This window comes from Myxocyprinus asiaticus, chromosome 8, assembly GCF_019703515.2.
Source record: "Myxocyprinus asiaticus isolate MX2 ecotype Aquarium Trade chromosome 8, UBuf_Myxa_2, whole genome shotgun sequence".
Lineage (NCBI taxonomy): Eukaryota > Metazoa > Chordata > Actinopteri > Cypriniformes > Catostomidae > Myxocyprinus > Myxocyprinus asiaticus.
Genome location: NC_059351.1, coordinates 21155182 through 21177579, shown reverse-complemented (window position 1 = coordinate 21177579; position 22398 = coordinate 21155182). Strand labels below are relative to the sequence as shown.

Genomic DNA, 22398 nt, shown 5'->3' with positions numbered 1-22398 from the left:
TATTTATCGTCAATACACATAGGACTGTGTAAAGTATGTAGGTGAGATCAATTCAAAACTTCATGTAAATCTGTGAATTAAATGTCTTTATTTAGTCGTGTCAAATGAAACCATATTCACAATACATTTACCATGTGGAAGAGGGTAAATGTTCACTTAAAAAAATATAAGATCAACGATGAAAGTTAAAAAGGCAATCCTGAAGTTTGCATGGCAAGGCAGATTCACCCAGAAATGATCGTCTGGAGAAGTGTTTGTGTAATTTTTTGTGTCTATTCTGTTTAATCCATCTCGACTGCTGTAATATTCACAAACAATAATGTTCTAGCCATGCATATGATTGCTAAATTAACAAAATGTAGATTTGGCATCTGTTATAGAAACTACACACAACCATCTTGTATTGTTTTTCTATACAGGTTTTGTACATTTTTACATTTCCGGATTAGTTATTGTGAACCACAGGATATTATGGATCACGTACAAGACGGTTTGAAGAAGAATTGCTCTGTGATACCAACTGACTAAAACACCAAAAGACAATATAGATTAAGAAAACATAATCTTATAATATCATGAACAGCAAAATCTAACAAAACAAGAAATCTTAATAAACTTTAATTAACAACAGATTTGGTAGCCTGTAACTCCTGAGAAAGGTATGATAAAATACATTTGCTTTTTGTTTTTATTTTTGTATTTTTGCCAAAAGCGGATGCATCAAAAGGGAGCTTTCTAGTGATAACAAGGTGCCCTGTACAAACCGATTATACTAACACTATATTTGTGTTTCTCATTGTGTGTCTGTACAACATTCATGAGACTAACTGCATTGAGATTTTTTCCATTCCAAAACACCATTCAATTACAAATCACATCTAATACAGGCTTCAAAAGTTAATTGGCACTTTCCACAAACAGGGTACCAAATAGGACTTGAAATCTTACAAAATGAAGTTTTGCAATCTTTTCCCAAAACTTTCAACTTATTTCATTTGTATAAATGTAAAAAGTAAAAAATAAAAAAAAAATAAAATAAAAAATTGCTATACAGGTGCATCTCAATAAATTAGAATGTCGTGGAAAAGTTCATTTATTTCAGTAATTCAACTCAAATTGTGAAACTTGTGTATTAAATAAATTCAATGCACACAGACTGAAGTAGTTTAAGTCTTTGGTTCTTTTAATTGTGATGATTTTGGCTCACATTTAACAAAAACCCATCAATTCACTATCTCAAAAAATTAGAATATGGTGACATGCCAATCAGCTAATCAACTCAAAACACCTGCAAAGGTTTCCTGAGCCTTCAAAATGGTCTCTCAGTTTGGTTCACTAGGCTACACAATCATGGGGAAGACTGCTGATCTGACAGTTGTCCAGAAGACAATCATTGACACCCTTCACAAGGAGGGTAAGCCACAAACATTCATTGCCAAAGAAGCTGGCTGTTCACAGAATGCTGTATCCAAGCATGTTAACAGAAAGTTGAGTGGAAGGAAAAAGTGTGGAAGAAAAAGATGCACAACCAACTGAGAGAACCGCAGCCTTATGAGGATTGTCAAGCAAATTAGATTCAAGAATTTGGGTGAACTTCACAAGGAATGGACTGAGGCTGGGGTCAAGGCATCAAGAGCCACCACACACAGACGTGTCAAGGAATTTGGCTACAGTTGTCGTATTCCTCTTGTTAAGCCACTCCTGAACCACAGACAACATCAGAGGCATCTTACCTGGGCTAAGGAGAAGAAGAACTGGACTGTTGCCCAGTGGTCCAAAGTCCTCTTTTCAGATGAGAGCAAGTTTTGTATTTCATTTGGAAACCAAGGTCCTAGAGTCTGGAGGAAGGGTGGAGAAGCTCATAGCCCAAGTTGCTTGAAGTCCAGGGTTAAGTTTCCACAGTCTGTGATGATTTGGGGTGCAATGTCATCTGCTGGTGTTGGTCCATTGTGTTTTTTGAAAACCAAAGTCACTGCACCCGTTTACCAAGAAATTTTGGAGCACTTCATGCTTCCTTCTGCTGACCAGCTTTTTAAAGATGCTGATTTCATTTTCCAGCAGGAATTGGCACCTGCCCACACTGCCAAAAGCACCAAAAGTTGGTTAAATGACCATGGTGTTGGTGTGCTTGACTGGCCAGCAAACTCACCAGACCTGAACCCCATAGAGAATCTATGGGGTATTGTCAAGAGGAAAATGAGAAACAAGACACCAAAAAATGCAGATGAGCTGAAGGCCACTGTCAAAGAAACCTGGGCTTCCATACCACCTCAGCAGTGCCACAAACTGATCACCTCCATGCCACGCCGAATTGAGGCAGTAATTAAAGCAAAAGGAGCCCCTACCAAGTATTGAGTACATATACAGTAAATGAACATACTTTCCAGAAGGCCAACAATTCACTAAAAATGTTTTTTTTATTGGTCTTATGATGTATTCTAATTTGAGATAGTGAATTGGTGGGTTTTTGTTAAATGTGAGCCAAAATCATCACAATTAAAAGAACCAAAGACTTAAACTACTTCAGTCTGTGTGCACTGAATTTATTTAATACACGAGTTTCACAATTTGAGTTGAATTACTGAAATAAATGAACTTTTCCACGACATTCTAATTTATTGAGATGCACCTGTAAAGGGTAATAAAAGTAGGGACTTTGGCATGTAGTTATTGATGAACTTATTTGAAAAATTAGAAATAACTATGGAAACAAGGTTGAACGGTTGAGCTTGTCAAATACATTGAACACTACAATTTGTGGGAATGGAATGACATTGTTTGCTTGTTTTCCCGCCTTGATTTAGAAAGAGTCCAAATGATGTTACTTCATGGATGTGACATTTTTAGATAATTTTTATGGCAAGAAAAAAAAATTGGTTAAAAGTATTGGATATCAAATAAACAGTTTGCCAGAATTACGACACTGTTGTGATTTTTTAATTCGTTGGATAGTGTCGAGAAGGCTAAGACCTCTGAGGTGGGAAAGCGTAAATTCTACATTTTAAGAGACTGGTGCAGACATTTAATGTTTTTGATGTTAATTTTATGTTAGATTATACTTTATCTAACATATTTAATTGCTCTGCCTCTATTGAACATGGGATTCATGTCTTTATTGCTTTAAAAAAGTACACCAACAGGACACCAATTTGTAGCATATTCATGGAAAGTACCAAAACATAATTCATTATCTGTAACAATCTATATCGAGGTGCTAATTTAAAAATCACAACATAATCAGCTGAATATTCGCAGCAATTTCAGAAATCAGAATGGACACAACATTAAAAAGCAAAGTGCTTTCCATCATTCTTTTTTGGCTTCCCAAAGTCCCCCAAACACACAAATTTAAACCTCTGGTTGCTGCACGGGACACTTGCACACAAATCGATCCACTCATGAACATTTTTAACAGCACATCTGATAGTACCTGTGAGGAAACGTCACCTTCGGTGTGGATCACATGACTGTGGATGCTTGGAGATTCAAAATGAATGGCAGTTTTAAGGAATATTCCGGGTTCAATAAAAGATGAGCTCAATCGACTGCATTTGTGGCATAATGTTGATTACCAAAATTACCAAAGGCTTGACCCTCCTTTTCTTAAAAAAATAAATAAATAAAATTTCTGGGTTACAGTGAGGCACTTACAATGGAAGTGAATGGGCCCAATCAGTAAATGTTAAAATACTCAAAAGTATTGACACAAGATGTCAACAATATGAGTGTTAACATGGTTATAGTGTGATCAAATCACTTACTAACCTTTTCTGTCTAAAGTTATATCCAATTCTGCAACTTTGTTCCCATGACAACTGAACACCATAAACCCTAAAACGAACATAAAATGATGATCTAAACAACTTTACAGCTCAAATAGTACATGAGTTTTAACAGAAGAATGAATGTAAGTGCTTTTATAAAATTATATGCTTCACATTTCTGTGTGTGTTATATGCTTCATTTTTAAATAAAATGAAGGACGATTTGAAATGTATTTTTAATCAACATTATGCCACAAATGCTGTCGATTGAGCTTAACTTGTATTGAACCAGGAATATTCTTTTAAGACATCAGGTTTTATAAGTGCAAAACAAAGTGACAAAATAAATGCAATCAAGTCTGAATCTCCTGCGAAAAATGTCAAACTTTCTCATTGAGCGTGAAAACATGGGGAAAAAGAAAATATTATAGTATGGTGCATTTCAGTATCCCCTTGACCTTTTTTAAAATCTTTGTGTTGAATTAGGGCATGTACACACTAGAGAAAACAGAGCGTTTAATGGATAAGATTGGGAAAGGTCCGTTTTGAGCCGCATCTATTTTAAATCAAGGCGGAATACAATGAATTGGATGTCCAAAAGCACAAATAGAAACGCCTCTTTGAGAATCTCATTGGCTAATGAATGATTGCTTCCTATATTTGTCATTATATGCCAGCTTCTACAAAGTTACCAATTAATTTGTGTCAAAATGACGTGGAGTTTGATTGGAAGCCCAGCCACTGATGTTAGCCTTCCAAAAAAACTCACAGTATTTTGGCACTTATTTATCTGTCAGTTGGTAGAAACTAACCAGATTAGGTAGATGCCATCATGGACAAGTTGTGTGACATACCCTCACCCTCAAAAACCATGAACAAAACCTTGGCAGGTAAAACAAATATGGGACCCAATTCTTTTTTTGTAGTGAATTATTGGCTGCCGAGAGCCAAACCAATGAAATTCAAGGGACATTTTGAAACATAAAAATATTTTCTATATGTGATGTTAATAATTTTGTGGCATTTGTCGGGCCTACTAAGTGCATGGTAATACTAATTAATATAATATTTGAATGACATTTTGTTTACTCTTGTACAATAAACAATTTTGGTGTTGTGTTGGGTCGCCACTTAATGTCCACTGTAAAATCTGTATCCTGAAGCAAAGCCAGTTGAAACTACAACTCGGTTATGCACTCAGTATACTCATTTAACCGCAAGCGCATACGGACGTGTTCGATGCTTGCGCAATCTTACTGCTTTATGGTAAAAAAATGTGCGTCACGCACCCAGCACACGTTAAACTGAAGCATACTTTGGCCTTTATCGTTTGCAGCCCATGTATGTGAACGGATGCTCCTCGCCAATTATTTCTCCATGGGAACGGAATATATAAAGATCTCGAACAATGATCTTTATTCCCATGTTTTACTCCTTTGGAAACCCAGTAAAGCCATGTTTCTGATTGCATCAGGTTATTGTATGTTGCATGACGAGCAGCAAGGATCTTCTTTATCCGGCTGTGAGGCGTAGTCCATCTGCCGGACAATTTCCGAGAAGAGTTCGTCCACCATGGTCTTACTCTTGGCTGACGTCTCCATGAAAGGACAGCCCCATTCTTCAGCTAAAGCTTGACCTTCACTTGATGAAACTTCACGCTCGTTGTCCAGGTCCACCTTGTTTCCCACGAGTATCACGGGCACGCGTTCATACCTGTGAACAAATATGACACAAAACTCAATGAAAGTTTTTTTTTATTTATTTTTTTTTTTTTTATGAATATCTTAAAATTAAACTTCAATTTAACAAAACAGAAATTAATTACACAGTGGCTTAAATTATTATAATTTTTTTTTCAAGTGGCTCCTGGCACATACAGGGGCAGTTCCAAGGTTAAATGTCCACTGTATGGCATTAAAAGCGAGTTACATGTTCTCCGAAATAGATGAGGTTTAAGAAGTTAATGGTCTGTCGAGGTTTAAATCAACAAAAATGACCTCTACCCTAAACCTTAAACCTAAATCTAAACGATAGTGTCATAAAAAGCAAATTTGAGATGAAAAACACAATTGCTGAAGCAACCATGTCATTTTGTGTTGCTTCTATGACACTTTACGCACATGTGTCAACTCGCACGCTCTTCAGGATTCGTATCCCAGTCCTTTGCATCACAAGTGCAACCCTCTATCAGTTGAGCTACCGTGCAATTTGATCACATTTAAACAAGCTTGTAGTTGGTTGTATAATGCAAACGTTAACCATCTTACAAGTCATGCACTATATTTAAAGTGTTAAGATGTCATAAAATAGCATTGTGTGAGGAACAGGGTGAAAAGTATGTGTTTACGAACTGACAATAATCAGTTCTACGAGTTTTACTCGTGATTTGTGTGAAAGGGAATAAAAGTAGATGTTGTACGTACAATGAGTCACATAAAAATCATTTTGCAAAAATGTACATATAGTAACATGTATTTATTAGACCAGGCAGGGTTTTTCTAATTCCAAACAGGTTTGAAATTGAAACCATTAAACAATAACTAATGAATAATTAGTTCTAGATTAAACTGTTCAATGTGTTTTCATTACCAAGCCATTTATCGAACCACCATTGTATACCTCTGGTTAAAATCGATAAAGCCAGCACATATTTATTCGTCCCTTTCCCAACGGCACTAGAGATCCTGGACATCCAATAAGAGGCAGAGGAATCATCTACCTGTGGGAATCATTCCATGCACATATTCTGAGTCAGAGGTACTGATCCGTCAGCCACTCGTGAAAAACGAGCCTCTTAAAGAGAATTCTCTGTCCAGGGTGGTGAGACGGGCACTCGGCCCATCGGAGCACGCCCAGTCCAGACCAGCTGAGTCATGGAAAACCTGCTTGCAGATTCTCGACCATTAAATAGGAGTGTGTCAGTGGGGGGAGATGAGTATTGGTTTGGTATCAGCTCTCATTAAGGAAAGTGAAAGCTCTTAGTGATTGTAGCCACTTTTAAAGAATAACTGAAAGAGGAATATTTTATTGCTCCGATGTTTCTTTCATGGCTCAAGACAATTAATGGAGTTTTCAGTTATTTTTCTTTGAAGGATAAACTTTGTCTCAGATGTTTCCCCTTAAAACCTTGGGAGAAATTAAAACAGACCCAAATGAGTCAATTGTTGACATACAGTAAGAGTAAAATGAATATGGACAGCATAGCTCAGATCATTTGCTCTTGGATGAAACTGATGATAAATGTTTAAGTTCATATTGAGATCTTTGACTTTTGATTGCAGACTTCTGAATCTTGGCATCAGGGGCAAAAGGAGTCTTTCTCCATTGACAGCCATTCAGAAATAGCTGTGTAGTCTGAATGACAATACACACTTTTTGGAAGCAGCATATAAACTGTTTCGCCAGATTAAAAAAACACCTTATTTCTTTGTAAAGAGTTAATATACTATACCTTCTCTTTTCTTATATTTGATGCACAGTCATGTGACTGTTAAAAATAAAACTTTGAACTTTGAAGGTATGTTTGATGCATACTAAGTAGGCTGCTTGCTATCCTGAGTCATACATCCCAACAATTAATTCTCTACGACATTCTGATCCACAGATACCCATCTAAGCGATTTTGAATGGAAGTCAATGGGGTTTGGTCGCTAGGGCATGGCTAAGTAGTTTCCATGATGATACTTGAAAACTGATTGCTTACCCAAGTAAAACAAGCTAACTCTCATGTCTCTAGGACATTCTGATCCGAAGATATCACACTCAGCCATTTTGAATGGAAGTCAATGGGGCTTGTTGCTAGGGTGCTCTAAATGGTTTCTAGGGCATGGCTAGCCCGTAACCAGAGTGATTCTTATTGGCTGCTTACTAACCTGACTCAAAAGAGCCAATCCCCAAGTGTCTACGACATTCTGTTCTGAAGATATCTGAGCCATTTTGAATTGAAGTCTGTGGGGGCGGTTGCTAGGGTGCCGTAAATGGTTGCTAGGGCATGGCTACGCCATTTCCAAGATGGTACTTAAAGACTGATTGGTAGCCCAAGTGAAATGAGCCCGCCCCATGTCTCTACGACATTCTGATTGGGCGATATGATCCCACAAAATTGTCATAGTAGGAAAAAAACAATTGTTTTCATGGGCAAGACCCTTGCCATAGTATGCCTATGGGGCATTTTTGGGCCAGTTTACATCTTACCCCCAATCTTATGTAATGCTCTAAAACTGCTTGCTAGGCCTTATGAAATGAGTCCACCCACATGTCTCTACGAAATTCAGATCCGGAGATATGATCCATCAAAGTTCATCGCAATGCAAAGTCTATGGGATTTTTTGGGACGTTTTTTGCCCCCCAGGGGTGCACCGTACCCCCATACCTTAGAAATGTCATAGCACAGATGTCGTAAATAGGCACATAAGGTATGTTTGCATACTGCACATAATGTACATACTCCATATTGCTGTTGAAGTTTGATTGAGCTGACAAATGTTAAATGTAAAAAAAAAAAATAATTATTCTGAGATGATAATAGAGCGCAACAGTGACAACTGACACTTTAGATGTCTTGGTTCTGGAAGTATTTTTCCCATCGGGATTTTATAAAATCCTTCATAAAAGAGTTCTAAGCCAAGGACCAAACCAATCAATTCTGAGGTGAATTACAAATAACATTATAAACTTTGATTTGAAGCAAAAAAGTATTTGAAAATCATACAAAAAGACAAATATATAAGACTGTATACTAAACGTCTTTAATGAGGGAATTAACTACAATCCCATGAAGCACTGCAAATGATGTAAACTAATAAAAAAAAAACTGATTTTATGTTTATTGCAAAATATTCAGATATCTACAAATATCTAAGTAGTTTAAGAGTGTAGGTAGAGTGCCTTTATTGCGTCATTCACAATGCGTCATGGGAGTTGGTGGACTTGCTTTGTTTGATGCGATTCTGATTGGTGGATCTCTCTCTTCAGGATCATGGGTAGTGTAATTCTTCACCAGAAATTCTGAAATAATGTCGACTGATGGCTTCAACAGAAGCAAATACCATCGATTAAAAACTTCGAAGCTCATGGTAGGTCTGTCAGTAGGTACTAATGCCAATCCGAACACAGCCCACGTCATTATTTATGACACAACACATGTATTATCATCTACTGTAGCTTCAGTAACAGAATTTCACCAGCCTCAGCTAATATCCTATGTCACATAAACTAAAGAGACGTTATCGCAGTGTGTGTGCTCAGCGTGGGGAGAGAGAGGTGTGAATGATGAGTGGGAGGTAAACGGCACACAGATGAAATGTCATCTACTGGTGTTGAGGGGGAGATGAGCTATTTATAGCCAGACTGACAAAAGGGAACTCTGAGACTCCATGAGCCCAACAGAGTCTAAGGAGAGCAGCCTGTTTGTGGCGGTCTGGGACCAATTTTGATTCATATCTACAAACATAGGAAAGTCAAATCACACATGAGATCTCTTTAATATTTCAAATGCTGCTCCTAGACTGCAATAAGATTAAATGGAGAGCAAATTGGAGAGGTCTCTTGCTTCTCAGATTCAGTATGGTTACATACACAGTTATACTCGAGCTACAGCAGTGTTTTGCGTGGTCAAGCTACAGTCTTCAAAGAATACCTGATACATTGCATAATCAAATACTTGTAGGAAGGACGTCAAATACGCATCAAATATGTCTTTCAGAGCATCCAAAAAATGCAGAGGCCTGTTGCGGTATACATGCTGGACGAAGACAAGCTACAATCACATTATCTTGCACTGTTTGTCCGATTTTGCAAAAATGTAAGACTTCAGTCAGACTAAAGTGTTTACATGACATTTTTAAAAGATGAATTACTCTTTTAAGTCCAAATGAAATTAAAGTGTTAAAGTGCATGTTAACGTACTGATTGTGAACAGTTGGGTAACAACGACAGACACAAGCCAATTGTTTCGTTGATGTTACGACCGTCTGCACCATCGAGTTTTACTTGTTTAATTCAGTAATGGTACTTGGTGACATTTTCTAAAACATCCTCCCATGCATTATCATCTTAATGCCTTACTGATTAAAATAATTTAGTACGACGACAAGATACAGCAGTATTGTATAAGTGAAAGTAATTACCCCTGAGTCAAATGAAGCACAAGCCTTTTGTCCCAAACACCTATTAGAAATGATTCAAGCATGAATGTTTGCTTTAAATGTAGAGACTGCATGACATGTTGAAATTCTTCTGATGTACCATTGAGCTACACACAAACGAAACGCTATGAACCTGATAAGCTGCATTTACCAATTTAAGCTGTGTGCATTATGTGATAGATCAATAGCTAATTTTTCTATAATGCTTTTTAGTGCATGTATCGCTTATTGCATGTCACGGTCAAACCTACTGTATTGGCCTCAAAAATGTTGCTAGAGAATATTATATCAATACACTTTTGAAATGTAAAGTTTGCCACCAGTTTCTCAGGGGCAGCTACAGCGCAAAGTTAATTGCCTAAATTGCCTTCATTAGGAACTATTTTAATTGCCGGAGCATTAATAGACAAAATAACTGGCCATATTGTGTCAATAATCTACATTACCTCTATACTACCTCTTGTATGTATAACAGCACTCTTGCTTGTGTGATATTCAACAAAATTTGATTAATTAAACTGCCATTATCACTAGAAAATGTGCACAAACATTTTAATATTAATTTAAAAAATGTAAATCAAACATTCACCAACTGTTGTGTCAGGCATCTAGTGCTGACTTGAATATGCTGCATTCAATTTGCCTCATCTGCATAGAAACACAGCATACTTGTGCTAAAAAGAATAATGATGACTCACACTGTAGCACTATATCAACGCAAAAACAGTATCTGGTTAAAATGGATCAATAAGATCACACTGGAAATCGACATGTTGCTGTCGAATCTTACGGTACCATAAAAATCGACCCCATTCTGCCAAATTACTGATAGGTGCCAATTCCCATCAGACATACAGTATTTGCATCAATGAAAGTGTAAATACATATCCATTTAGTGCTACTGATAGTGCATTTCACGAACAGCCACAAGACATGTGTTCTGGTCCCGTGGGAACCAGGAAGTAATCACGTTCACGTAAACGATGAGCGTGATTTAGAGGTTGCATTTTCACTCTAAAATTACACTTTTACTCCACTGCAGGTTAGGTTTAGGGTTGGGATTTGGATTAAAAGGTAGAGTTAATGAAATATGCATTCCTGTTGACTGTATTACATATTTTAAAACTAAAATGTAAATCGCTTTTGGTGCCACCTTGTGGACATTTCACCCAGAAACTGGAGCTCACACATTCCCATATGTTCCCCAGTACTGTCTGCCACAGGGGGCAGTGCTTCGAATTTCAGTAAGCACATACCGATTTCAGCAGCAAAACTTTCAACCTACTGTCGCCGAATTGACAGTGTGATCAGTCTGGATGGATTGCAGGTGTTTTCGCTCTGGTTGATTAAATCGATTCAGGTTTTTGTGCTGAAAATACTGTTCACAAAAGTGCCACAAATGTTTAGTGAAATCACCCCAGGATGTAATTGGCAAGAAATGCAATCAGTCACATTGTTTGCACTCAGTCAAAGACCTACATCCCATTGATTTAACTGTTTTTCTGTCAAAAAGTGACAGTTGTACTGCCTTTTCCAATGCTTTGAAAGGCCTCGTCGACGCAGTTGCCCAGTAACGATTCAACCTCCCCCCCCCGAGCTACTGAAGACAAAAACAGATGTGAGGTCTCCAGAGACCCAGCTGACAGCAAGGCATGCTGGGAGGCTTTTGGCTGTAAATGCTGGTAGGGACCGCACATTGATTCAGAATGCAACAAAGAAACCTTGTTGTTCGTGAAAGGGAAAATAAAGGGACATTTTGCAAACTTTCCCAAAATAAAAGACCAGTCAGAAATTAAAGGAAGTTTCCGGGATCAAAACAAGTTAAGCATCGACAGCATTTGTGGCATACTGTTGATTGGAACAAAAAATTATTTTGACTCATCCCTCCTTTTCTTTAAAAGTCAAGGTTACAGTGAGGCACTTCGGTCTGAATATAAATTTCAAACTGTTCTCCACACAACACAATAGTATGGATTTAGAACACTTAATTTTAAGTGTATGTCTCATATGAACAACTATAATGGTAACTTTTATTTTGGAGCTTAACAGCCACTGATCATTGTATGCTTTCTATGTATGAAAAAGACCTGCTTGAACATTCTGCTAGAAATCACTTGTTGTGTTGCATGGAAGAAAGGAAGTCATCCAGGTTAGGAATAACATTAGAGTGGATGATGCCAAAATTTCTGCTTCAAAAAGGCAAATATGTGCACAAAATTATGCAACTGAAGTTTGACGATAGTGCCTGACTTAAAAATACAAGAGTTACATCAAAGGTTATGTGAAGTAAAAAGTCAGCTTCGATACTGAGGTTTCACGCCAACCATAATCAGCCTCAGTGTACGGGAAAAGTGGAAATAATCCCTTCAAAGTGAAACACAAATGAAGACAGATGATTTCATGTTAATAAGCCACAACTTTTCTCCTGGCCATGGCAGTGCAGTGGAACATACACCAAATTGGACCAGGTTAAAAAGCATGTGTGCAGAGCTAGGATATGAGAATATTTGATACAACTCTAGACCCCATTTTATGCATCCTTTTAAGTCCCTAAAGGTCCAACCTGATCTCATGAAAATGACATGACTATGGTGACATTTTTGCAATATGATATTACGTGGGTCATCGTTGCACAATCGCGCCAGTTCCGAAGTGAAATGTCCTCTGTGTGGCCCTAAAAGCCAGTTAAATGTTCTCCCAAACAGAGGAGGTTTTTAAGGTTAATGCTGTATCAAGTTTTAAATCAACAAAACCTAAACTTAAACTAATCTTAAACCTTAACCTTACCAATAGTGTCAGATAAAAGCAAATGTGACATAAAAGATGCATTTTTTTTACTGGAAAACAAGACAAAATACTAAATAAGAAAATACTTTTTGCAGTGTTGGCTATTTTAAACACCTAGCTAAACTAAATACAACAGTCATTTGCCCTGTGGTTTTTACCATAATTCATTAAAGTGAATTTAACATTAGATATAAAGCAGATGACTGCACTTTTGGCTCCACCCTCATTTCCTCTTTCCCAGGGTCTTACTGCCAAAAGTCAAATGTGCCTTAGGGTTACTGTGAGCTAATGCAGTTTTGATGTTTCCTTGGCTTACAACATCCCAATCTCATTTATATTTTCGTGAGTTCGCAAATCTCCACATCTTTACTGCCGTTACTGTATGCTGTCTCAGCGTGTATTTGCCACCTCAACAGATTAACAACCCCTACCAGAGGTTTAGATATATTTTTGCAAGTTCTGGCATAAAACTTTGTCAATTCCTGCAGCATTTTGGTTCACTGGAGCCAGTAAAAAGTGTAGACAGAGCTGTACAAATTAGAATGTTTTCCTGAGCAAGTTTAGCTGAGGGAGTTTTTATTGGAATTGTATCACTCCCTCCTTTGGGATTGTTTTTTGCTCTATTATTATTTCCAACAATAAGGATATCATGTTTACATGCAGCTCAGATTTATGAAGCACTATATTTGCTGGAAAATTGGTAAATAATAATTACAAGAGTGATTCAGAGGTATCAATTTAAAGACCAAATCTTTGTCTAGTAGTTACATTTATAACACTGTCTGATGTATGAGTACAAAAATAGCTAAAACTATATAAACTACTAGCAGCCCAAATGCAGGTTATTTACAAAATATGAATGTTAATATTTCTGCTTAGCATGAAAGAGTTTTAAATTATGAGACAACGAAACGGTCTTTAAATTGGACATTGTTAGGGAATTATGAATTGGAATGTCATGATGTGATGAACTGCTTTTCATTATTGTGGCAATGTGGCCGATTATTCAGTGTTTACCCATGCACTCCAAAAAAATTTTTTTACTTATTTTTAAGAGTTACACATTTCAATTTCATAACAAACTTCTATCAAATTGAATTGTGTAATGTTTAACAAAATTTTGTTAATAAAACTTAAATATTTATTTTTTTAATATTTTATTTTAGTATTACTCAATTACACTTGATGGAATTTTCTTAAGAAACTGAAATGCATAAATTTTAAAATTATATTTTTTTGAGTACATAGTATTAGCTTTTGTGACAAACAGGCAAACCACTTTAAATGGTATTAAGGCCAAAAGATAACGTGGGGGAAAAAACAAAACAAATGGAAGACCTTCAAATAAGCTTTTTGTAATAATTCAAGCTTATCAGTTTTTTATACTATAGAGGGACGATTCTGTTTGGTTTACCTCTATATTCCATTAGTAATGTGGGTTACATTTATGAAAGCACCATGTTCAAACCCTTTTTTTAAGTTGATATACAAAAGACACAATGTCAGGGTTTTGTGAAGGGAAGAGAGAGTAAGGATCCAAATGCAGAACTTTAATTATAAACAAAAGAAGGGGATACAACAATGAAGGAATAATACAAAAAAAGGAGGTAACAAAACTCTACAGCAGTATTCTGGCAACTAACACACTACATACAAACAAGAACCAACACAGGAACAAAGAACAAGAGGGTATATGTACACATGGGCTAACAAGATGACTAACACCTGGGATACAATTAGGGACAGGAAGACAGACATAACAGAAAAAGATACAAAACTTCATACTAAGAGTCTCTTCAAAACTTCAAAATAAGAGTCCTTGGGTGAAAACTTAAGAATGACATGACACAAACAATGCATCAACTGTTTCAAGGCCTAAACTTAAATTACAGACAGAACATGCAATGTGGCCACGTGCATCTCTCTCTCGAACTGGCGTCTCCGGCTCCCCTTTATCTTGCTCTACCGCTGATCAGCTGATTCAGCACCGCCGTGCACCATCACGGCCCGGTCACGCCCTCCTCCTTGTCACAGTATTTAAATTGTGCTCCAAAGAATACCATGGTATTGTTATAATAGAGTACTCCCATGGTAAAATGATGGTCTCAGTTGGTTTTACCGTGGTACTTTAATGTACTCCATCATGGTACTAAATGATTAACATATAATATACCCTGGTATTTCCATAGTAACTCAAAAGTATTTCAAGGTATACCATGGTTTTACCATGATGGTAGAGTCACACCATGGTAAAATGATGGTACCATTTGGCATTGGCAAAGTACTTTGATATATACAATGTTACTGAGTTATTAACATATTAATATACTACGGTTTTTAAATGGTGCTCCAAAAAATACAATGGTATTGTTATAATAGTAACCTCCCAAGGTAAAATTATGGTCTCAGATGGTTTTACCATGGTACTTTGATGTATTCCATGGTACTGAATGATTACCATATAATCAGGATTGGGAGGGTTACTTTTGAAATGTATTCCACTACAGATTACAGAATACATGCTGTAAAATGTAATTTGTAATGTATTTAATTAGATTTCTCAAGGTCAGTAACGCTACTAATGTATTCTAAATACTTTGGATTACTTCTTCAGCACTGGTAGATTTTTTCACTTGTTTTGACTATAAAAACTCTGCTAGTACAGTAAGACAAAATACACATGTTAAAAATACATTCTCTGAAAAACCTAAATATCTTATGCAGTGTTCTTATGCATAAATCAAATTGATCTTGTTTGAAGGATTTTTAGATATTTTTACAGGAAAACAATACAAAAATGATTATCAAGAATAAGATTTTTGCCCTAATATCAAAGGTCTTACTAGAAAAAAGAAATTATGATCCAACATGAATTTTCTTGATAAAAAAAATATGATCGTGCCTGGTAACGTGCATGTAAAATGTCTAGAAATAGCATTTTAGCTTAGCGTAAAGCTGACAATTTACACAAGGTTTATTTCTATTTCTTCTGCTCCAAACTTACTTCAAACTTACTTCTCTGTCTGCTTGTATGAATGTAACATAATCATAAGAAAGTGTTTCACTGCTGTTCAAATGCACTTTGGATCGCATCATTTATATGTATAAATGTTTTCCATCTGAAATTACTAAATATTAAATGAAACAAATGACAATAAAATGCAAAGTAATCTCTTCAGTAATCAAAATACTTTTTGAATGTAACTGTATTCTAAATACCAATGATTTAAATTGTAACTATAGTGGAATACAGTTACTTATATTTTATATTTTAAATACGTATTCCCGTTACATGTATTTTGTTACTCCCCAACCATGCATATAATATACCCTGGTATATTCATACATTGAGTCTAGTAACTCAAAAGTGTTTCAAGGTATGCCATAGTATTACCATGATGGTACAGTCACACCATGGCAAAGTGATGGTAACAGATGGTTTTTACAGTGGTACTTTGATGTATTCCATGGCATTGAATAATTGCCATATAATATACCCTGGTATTTCCATAGAAACTCAAAAGTATTTCAAGGTATACCATGGTTTTACCATGATGGTAGAGTCATACAATGGCATTAGATGGTATTGCCAAGGTACTTTTATATATACTATGTCACTGAATGATTACCATATTAATGTACCATGGTATTTAAATGGTACTCCAAAGAATACCACTGTATTGTCATAATAGCGTCCTCCCATGGTAAAATGATGGTCTCAGATGCGTTTACCATGATACTTTGATGTATACCATATGCCATGGTATTATCATCACAGTAGAGGATACTTCTGGTCTCCTTACCTCTTCACTCTGATGATCTGATCTCTCATGGGCTTAATATCTTGGAAGCTCTGCTGGTTGACCAGACTGTACACCAGGATGAACCCCTGGCCGTTCTTGATGTAGAGATCCCGCATGGACGCGAACTGCTCTGTACCGGCCGTGTCCAAGATCTCCAGCACCGATGGAGACGAATCTACCTCGATCTCCTTGCGGTAGAAGTCCTCGATGGTCGGGTCGTACTTCTCGATGAAGGTGCCGGTCACGAATTGCACCGTGAGCGCGGACTTCCCGACCCCTCCGCTGCCGAGCACCACCACCTTGTATTCGCGCATTGCGCACCGAGCCGCAACCGATGTGACGCGCGTCTGACTGAGCCAGCAGCTACCAGAGTCCGATCCGAGCAAATGCAACCGGGAACTTGCATTGAATATCGCAGGAGTCGAGCAGACACTGAGCCATGGCTGGCTGTACTACTGCAACGCTCACCATAGAGACAATTAACAAAGGAGCACAAACAGCCACAGCGTGGACTTCATAGCAAAACAACCTCCGAGGCATCTCATATGTCCAGATCACATCTATAACCCAACATCAACATGTAAAATGCCTGCGGAATGACTCTGCATGCATTTTAGGTTACAATTAATCCTTGGCTCACATAAAACAAAACATAAAATGCATGTCGAATCCACTCCAAAACGTTATTCAGGTGACATTAGGATATTTAAAGATGTAGGAGCATTTCAGAATAGAAGATTTTGCGCATTATTTGCTCAATTCTGCCTTTACTATCGCCGCATGCACATCTTTCAGCATCCCCGAACGCCATTCTCTCGGGTGGAGACATTATGAAGACTCATCAATTAGTCCTCACGCTAACGTAAGTGGTTTCCTTGATAATTGACGCTCGAAACGCCCAATAGGCTTTGTGAAACGCGTTACGCCACGCCTATGGGTCTAAATTAGGCAGTCGTGACTGTGGTGGGCGGGACTTCCGCGTTTCACTTCGTTGTGATTGGCTACATAGCGAGGAGCTCGATCAATCAAAGCAGGAGCTAAGAAGAAGCGTGTCAATAAATGATGGCTGGGGATGCTGTTCCTATGGCAACAGCAAGTCGCCTGCATCAGAACCTGAAATAGAAAGCAACAGGGATGCGGCCATTGTGTTGCACTGATGGACATATAGATTGCAAGTCTAAATTAACTACAGAGGCCCTAAAATGTATTTGAACACTCAAGTCACGCTTAAAAATGTCAGAATAGTATTACATTGGATGACAAAATATCAAAGCTTTTCTGAGGTCTTTTTGCTCAATTACTTTTAATCAGCTGATGTCAAGGTGATTTTAGTGGATGTTAGATGTCAAAATGGAGTTCAGCATACTAAATACGGACCTGTTCCATTAACATTTGACCACCAGTGTCCAAATTCTTCCTTTTGAAAAGTATATCTATCGCTTTTTTTGCTTAAACTTGCTTGAAAATTGCATTTGCGCTATCTTTCTTTAAAGTAAATGACATTTGGCTTGATATTTTGTTATCTAATGCATTGACATGCATACATTTTTAGGGGTGGTGCAGTCACATATAGTGGAATATGAGTTGTGCAATTCTTACCTCTAAAAAAATGATCCATCTTCACTTGCGGAATAAGGGCCTACAGCATTCATTAGAAAGCAACAGTAGACGTAGGCTTGGCTCGAAGAACATTTATATCAGTAGTTCATCATTATGCATCAGCAGTTCATTGATTCTAAATAAAAGTTTTGTATAAGACATCCAAATTAGTATAATACATCAAAATTAAATCAACAGATTGAAAGTAATGTTACAAAAAATAGCATGCTTAAGTGCTTCCTCTATGGCTTGCTAAGAACTAGTAGGGTAAAATGGGGCTAAAGGCTCTTAAGGAAAATGTGCTTTTTTTCTGGTCGCAAAGTGTACAAAAATACATTTCCATTGTGATTGGATCAGTCAATATAAACTGATCTCACTTTGAACATTTTGCATGACAAATCTATTCCCCCAGTGTTGGGGTTGGGGGGTATTTTGGGGTTAAGCACCTGCACTAAGGGGGGTGGGGGGTGTTACCCCAAATACTATCCTTTCATTGCACACGATGACCTCATGAATCAGGAAAATATTGCAGTGCACAGTGACAAAAAGTTGCACAGTGCTGTGGTAGGTTTTTTTTGCTATTTAGTATTTTGGGGAAAACAAATAATATCAAAAGTTACTTACTTTTTTTTTACTACTTTTACTTAATATACAGCTTCATGTTAGGAATCAATACTGCATATTTATCAAACTGTTTGAAAATGATTTGTACAGTTGATATTACTGAAAATAAGATCACCCAATTAAAATGACTATATAAATAATGAGAAAAAAAAAAAAAAAAAAAAAATTTTCTCCCCAATTTGGAATGCCCAATTCCCAGTGTGCTCAAGGTCCTCGTGGTGGCGTAGTGACTCGCCTCAATCCAGGTGGCGGAGGACGAATCTCAATTGCCTCCGCGTCCGAGTTTGTCAATCCGCGCATCTTATCGCGTGGCTTGTTGAGCGCAGAGACACAGTGCATGTGGAGGCTTCATGCCATTCTCCGTGGCATCCACGCACAACTCACCACGTGCCCCACCGAGAGCGAACCATATTATACCACGAGGAGGTTACCCCATGTGACTCTACCCTCCCTAGCAACCGGGCCAATTTGGTTGCTTAGGAGACCTGGCTGGAGTCACTCAGCACACCCTGGATTTGAACTTGCGACTCCAGGGGTGGTAGTCAGCGTCAATACTCGCTGAACTACCCAGGCCCCCATAAATAATGATTATTAAATTAAATTAAAATCAAGATATTCTCAAGTTGCAATATGTAAAAATTAAGAAAATACAATACAACAAACAATGGACACACACCTATCCTTTTTTTATTATTTATTTGTTTGTCTCAATAGATTTTAGATTTACACTATTTTTCTGGAACAAAAAACATTTGACTATATGACATAAAATAGCACATAATATATATGCACAAATAAAACATTTAAAATGGTTACATGAAAACTAATATTATCCAAAGAGGGCTTGGTTTATAATTTTCTTATCATATTGTCTTTGTGACTGTGTGTCTCGTGTATATGTTGATGGACTACTGCATTACTGATGGGAGTCTATAGCAGCACAACATAAATATCCAGAATCTTGAGAAAGCTTCGGTATGGCATCAAAGAGCCACAGTGTCGCATCTCAACCAGTAAAGGGCGTTGAAAAGCATTCAACACAATCAAGCCTTTTGGCCACTCCGTGAAAATGATTAGAAATAACAAAACTCTTTAATTTCTTAGTTACAGGTATAGAATATTCATATACAAATGGATGTGAGAAGTAGTTCAGTAGACCCGCTGACACTCTAGTACATATTAAGAGCTCTGAAACATAAAAGCATAATAACAATGGACTAAAGGTAAGGCAAAGTGTTTGGATACGCTGTCTGCTCAGTATATGAACTGATTAGAAAGTGCTTTGTCACCATCAGTCAACGATTTTATCCTGCATTTCTGTTAATTTTGATTCTTTTGCAGTATACGAAATCCCAAATTAAGGACAAACGATACTTTCATCAAATGTGCAGATTTTTTTTCTATAGTGTAGATAGAAACATTCAATATATTTATTGTTGCTTGTTTTAGATTAAATGGAAAACAACTTCTTAACTTGACATAAAATACTATGCAAGATGCTTACTGAATATTCAGATCTCCGGTTTAACTAAAACGATAAAAGAACCGTTATTGATTTGTTGTTAAACATACCATACCATATTCATCATGTATCAAGTTTAAAATGAACATCCTTGAGTCACATTAAATAAAAAGTGCAACTGTTAACTTGATTAAGTTGTTGAACAAACCAGGACAACTTTTATAAATAATATAAAAATGATCATCACAAGTACTTGAGATCCTTTACGTCAATCTATAATGGGGAGGGGGCTGGGTTAACTGAATTATAGTAATATTGGTGGACTGTTTCTTAAGTTACATCACACTACTTTTATTATTTTTTTTATTTTTACTGGTGAGTAATTACTACTATATCATAAATGTTACACCTATAAAGAGGCCTTAAAATGCTACTGAAAAGTTCTTTGTGAAATAATCTCGACATAAAATGTTCCGATATCTGTTTTACAATCTAATGTTGTACAGTGCTTTAGGGGGAAAAAAAATCAATGAAAGAAAAAAAAATCAACTTAACAATTACATCATTTACAAAAATACCAAAATTTAGTATTAGCAACTTTTGGTTGCAACAGCAACAACTTAATATTATTATGAAATAACTATCATTCTACATTTTAATTTTTTTATTCTTTAAACATTTTTTTTTTCATTTTCTTTTTTGTGTGGTAAAACATTACTTATACGATAAACATTTTTACATAACACAAGCAATTCTATAGCCTCGCTTTCACTACAATGCGATTTCCTGTCGTGTCGAAACATGAAACGGCTCTATCTGATTGGCTGACTTTATGGTGGAGGCCGTCATAATTAAGGACAACTGCATGTAGCATAGGCTCGGCTTAATAAATTACATTCATTTTTAAAATCGGTTACACCATTGTTCGTGACTAGTATTTAACAAAACAATAAAATAAAATGAATGACAATAAAATATATATTTAAATCACTTTGCACTTCAAAAATTACATTAAAACTGTAACTTTTGCAAAAAGAAAACTTACAAGGAAAACAATGGAGAAAAAAATATAACAATAATTAATAATAATAAAAAAAAATAAAAAAAATGCTAAGACCAGTGCCATATTCCTGCAAAACAAAATGTCTCTTTGTGGATTGTCTGTGTTAATCGAACACCATGAAAATACATGATGGTTCAGATTGGATTGGAAAAACACTCGTACTGAACGTGGCCCTGCGGGCTCACACCAATGCTTAACGACACTCACCTGTCAAATATGAGTGAGGATAAGAAAGCGGTGTGTGATTTATTCATACAGATGTGATTCCAGATAAAAAAACTCCAAATAAAACTTTTCAAATTAAAACAATGGATTTCGTACAAAAATGAAAAACTACTTTGCTAATGGATAGTCCTGACTTATCATTATAAATCAAAGTAGGTTTGTTAAGAAACAACCACAATGACAATAATTTGCCAAACATAAAATGTCACATTACAGACATTTAGCTTGTCCTGACAAAATTCCTTTACTCAATTACATTTCCAATGTAAACTACTTCGAAAAACCATGGTAAAAGCTAACATAGTACAACAAAATGAACATTCTACCTACACCGTCTTGTTCAATTTCTAGCAACATCGATTGATATCAATATTTTGATACCATATAATGAAACAGACCATGATGCGCATGAAATGCGTTTACATTTATTTGTTTTCTTTTCAAATTGGCCAAGATATTTTTGGGAGCTTTGCTTTTTTCACCAAAGAGTACTCTTATAACCCCACCCCACATAAAGTCACCTTTTCAATATACTTGCTGTGTAAAATATATATTTTAGGCACTTCTACTGTTTATCAAATAAAACAGGATTATCAGTGAGAGCGTACTGCCGTCACAGTCAGCCCTCCATTCAGAACGCGTAGAGTCTAAGATCATCTACTGCACATCTTATTTTGTGCGCCCCCTCTTCCTCTTCTTATCTCAAACCACAGCTTGAGAATGACACTATGAACAGGCCCCAGACAGTTTCGAGAAGTCCATTCTCCATCCCATTTCGGACTCAGACACGAGGCTAGTCCGTGCATGTGTATGAGTGTGTACGAGTTTGTTTACAGCAGTTCTCCAGTTTATTTTAAGCCCTTGGCACGGAACAGAAGCCACAGTTGACTTCCTGATGGACGCATCACAATCATTCAACGCCTAC

At 36.7% G+C, this 22398-nt stretch overlaps 1 protein-coding gene across 1 annotated transcript; it reads right to left on the bottom strand.

The window, feature by feature from the left end:
- Positions 1–1206: 1206 nt before the first annotated feature.
- On the bottom strand, positions 1207–18265 carry LOC127444970 (ras-related protein Rap-2a-like). Its single transcript, XM_051704661.1, has 3 exons — positions 18100–18265; positions 16501–17613; positions 1207–5477 (listed from the first exon to the last, which is right to left on the bottom strand). The coding sequence occupies exons 2-3, from the start codon at positions 16812–16814 to the stop codon at positions 5240–5242; spliced, it is 552 nt and encodes a 183-aa protein (XP_051560621.1). The 5' UTR covers positions 16815–17613; positions 18100–18265; the 3' UTR covers positions 1207–5239.
- Positions 18266–22398: the final 4133 nt, after the last annotated feature.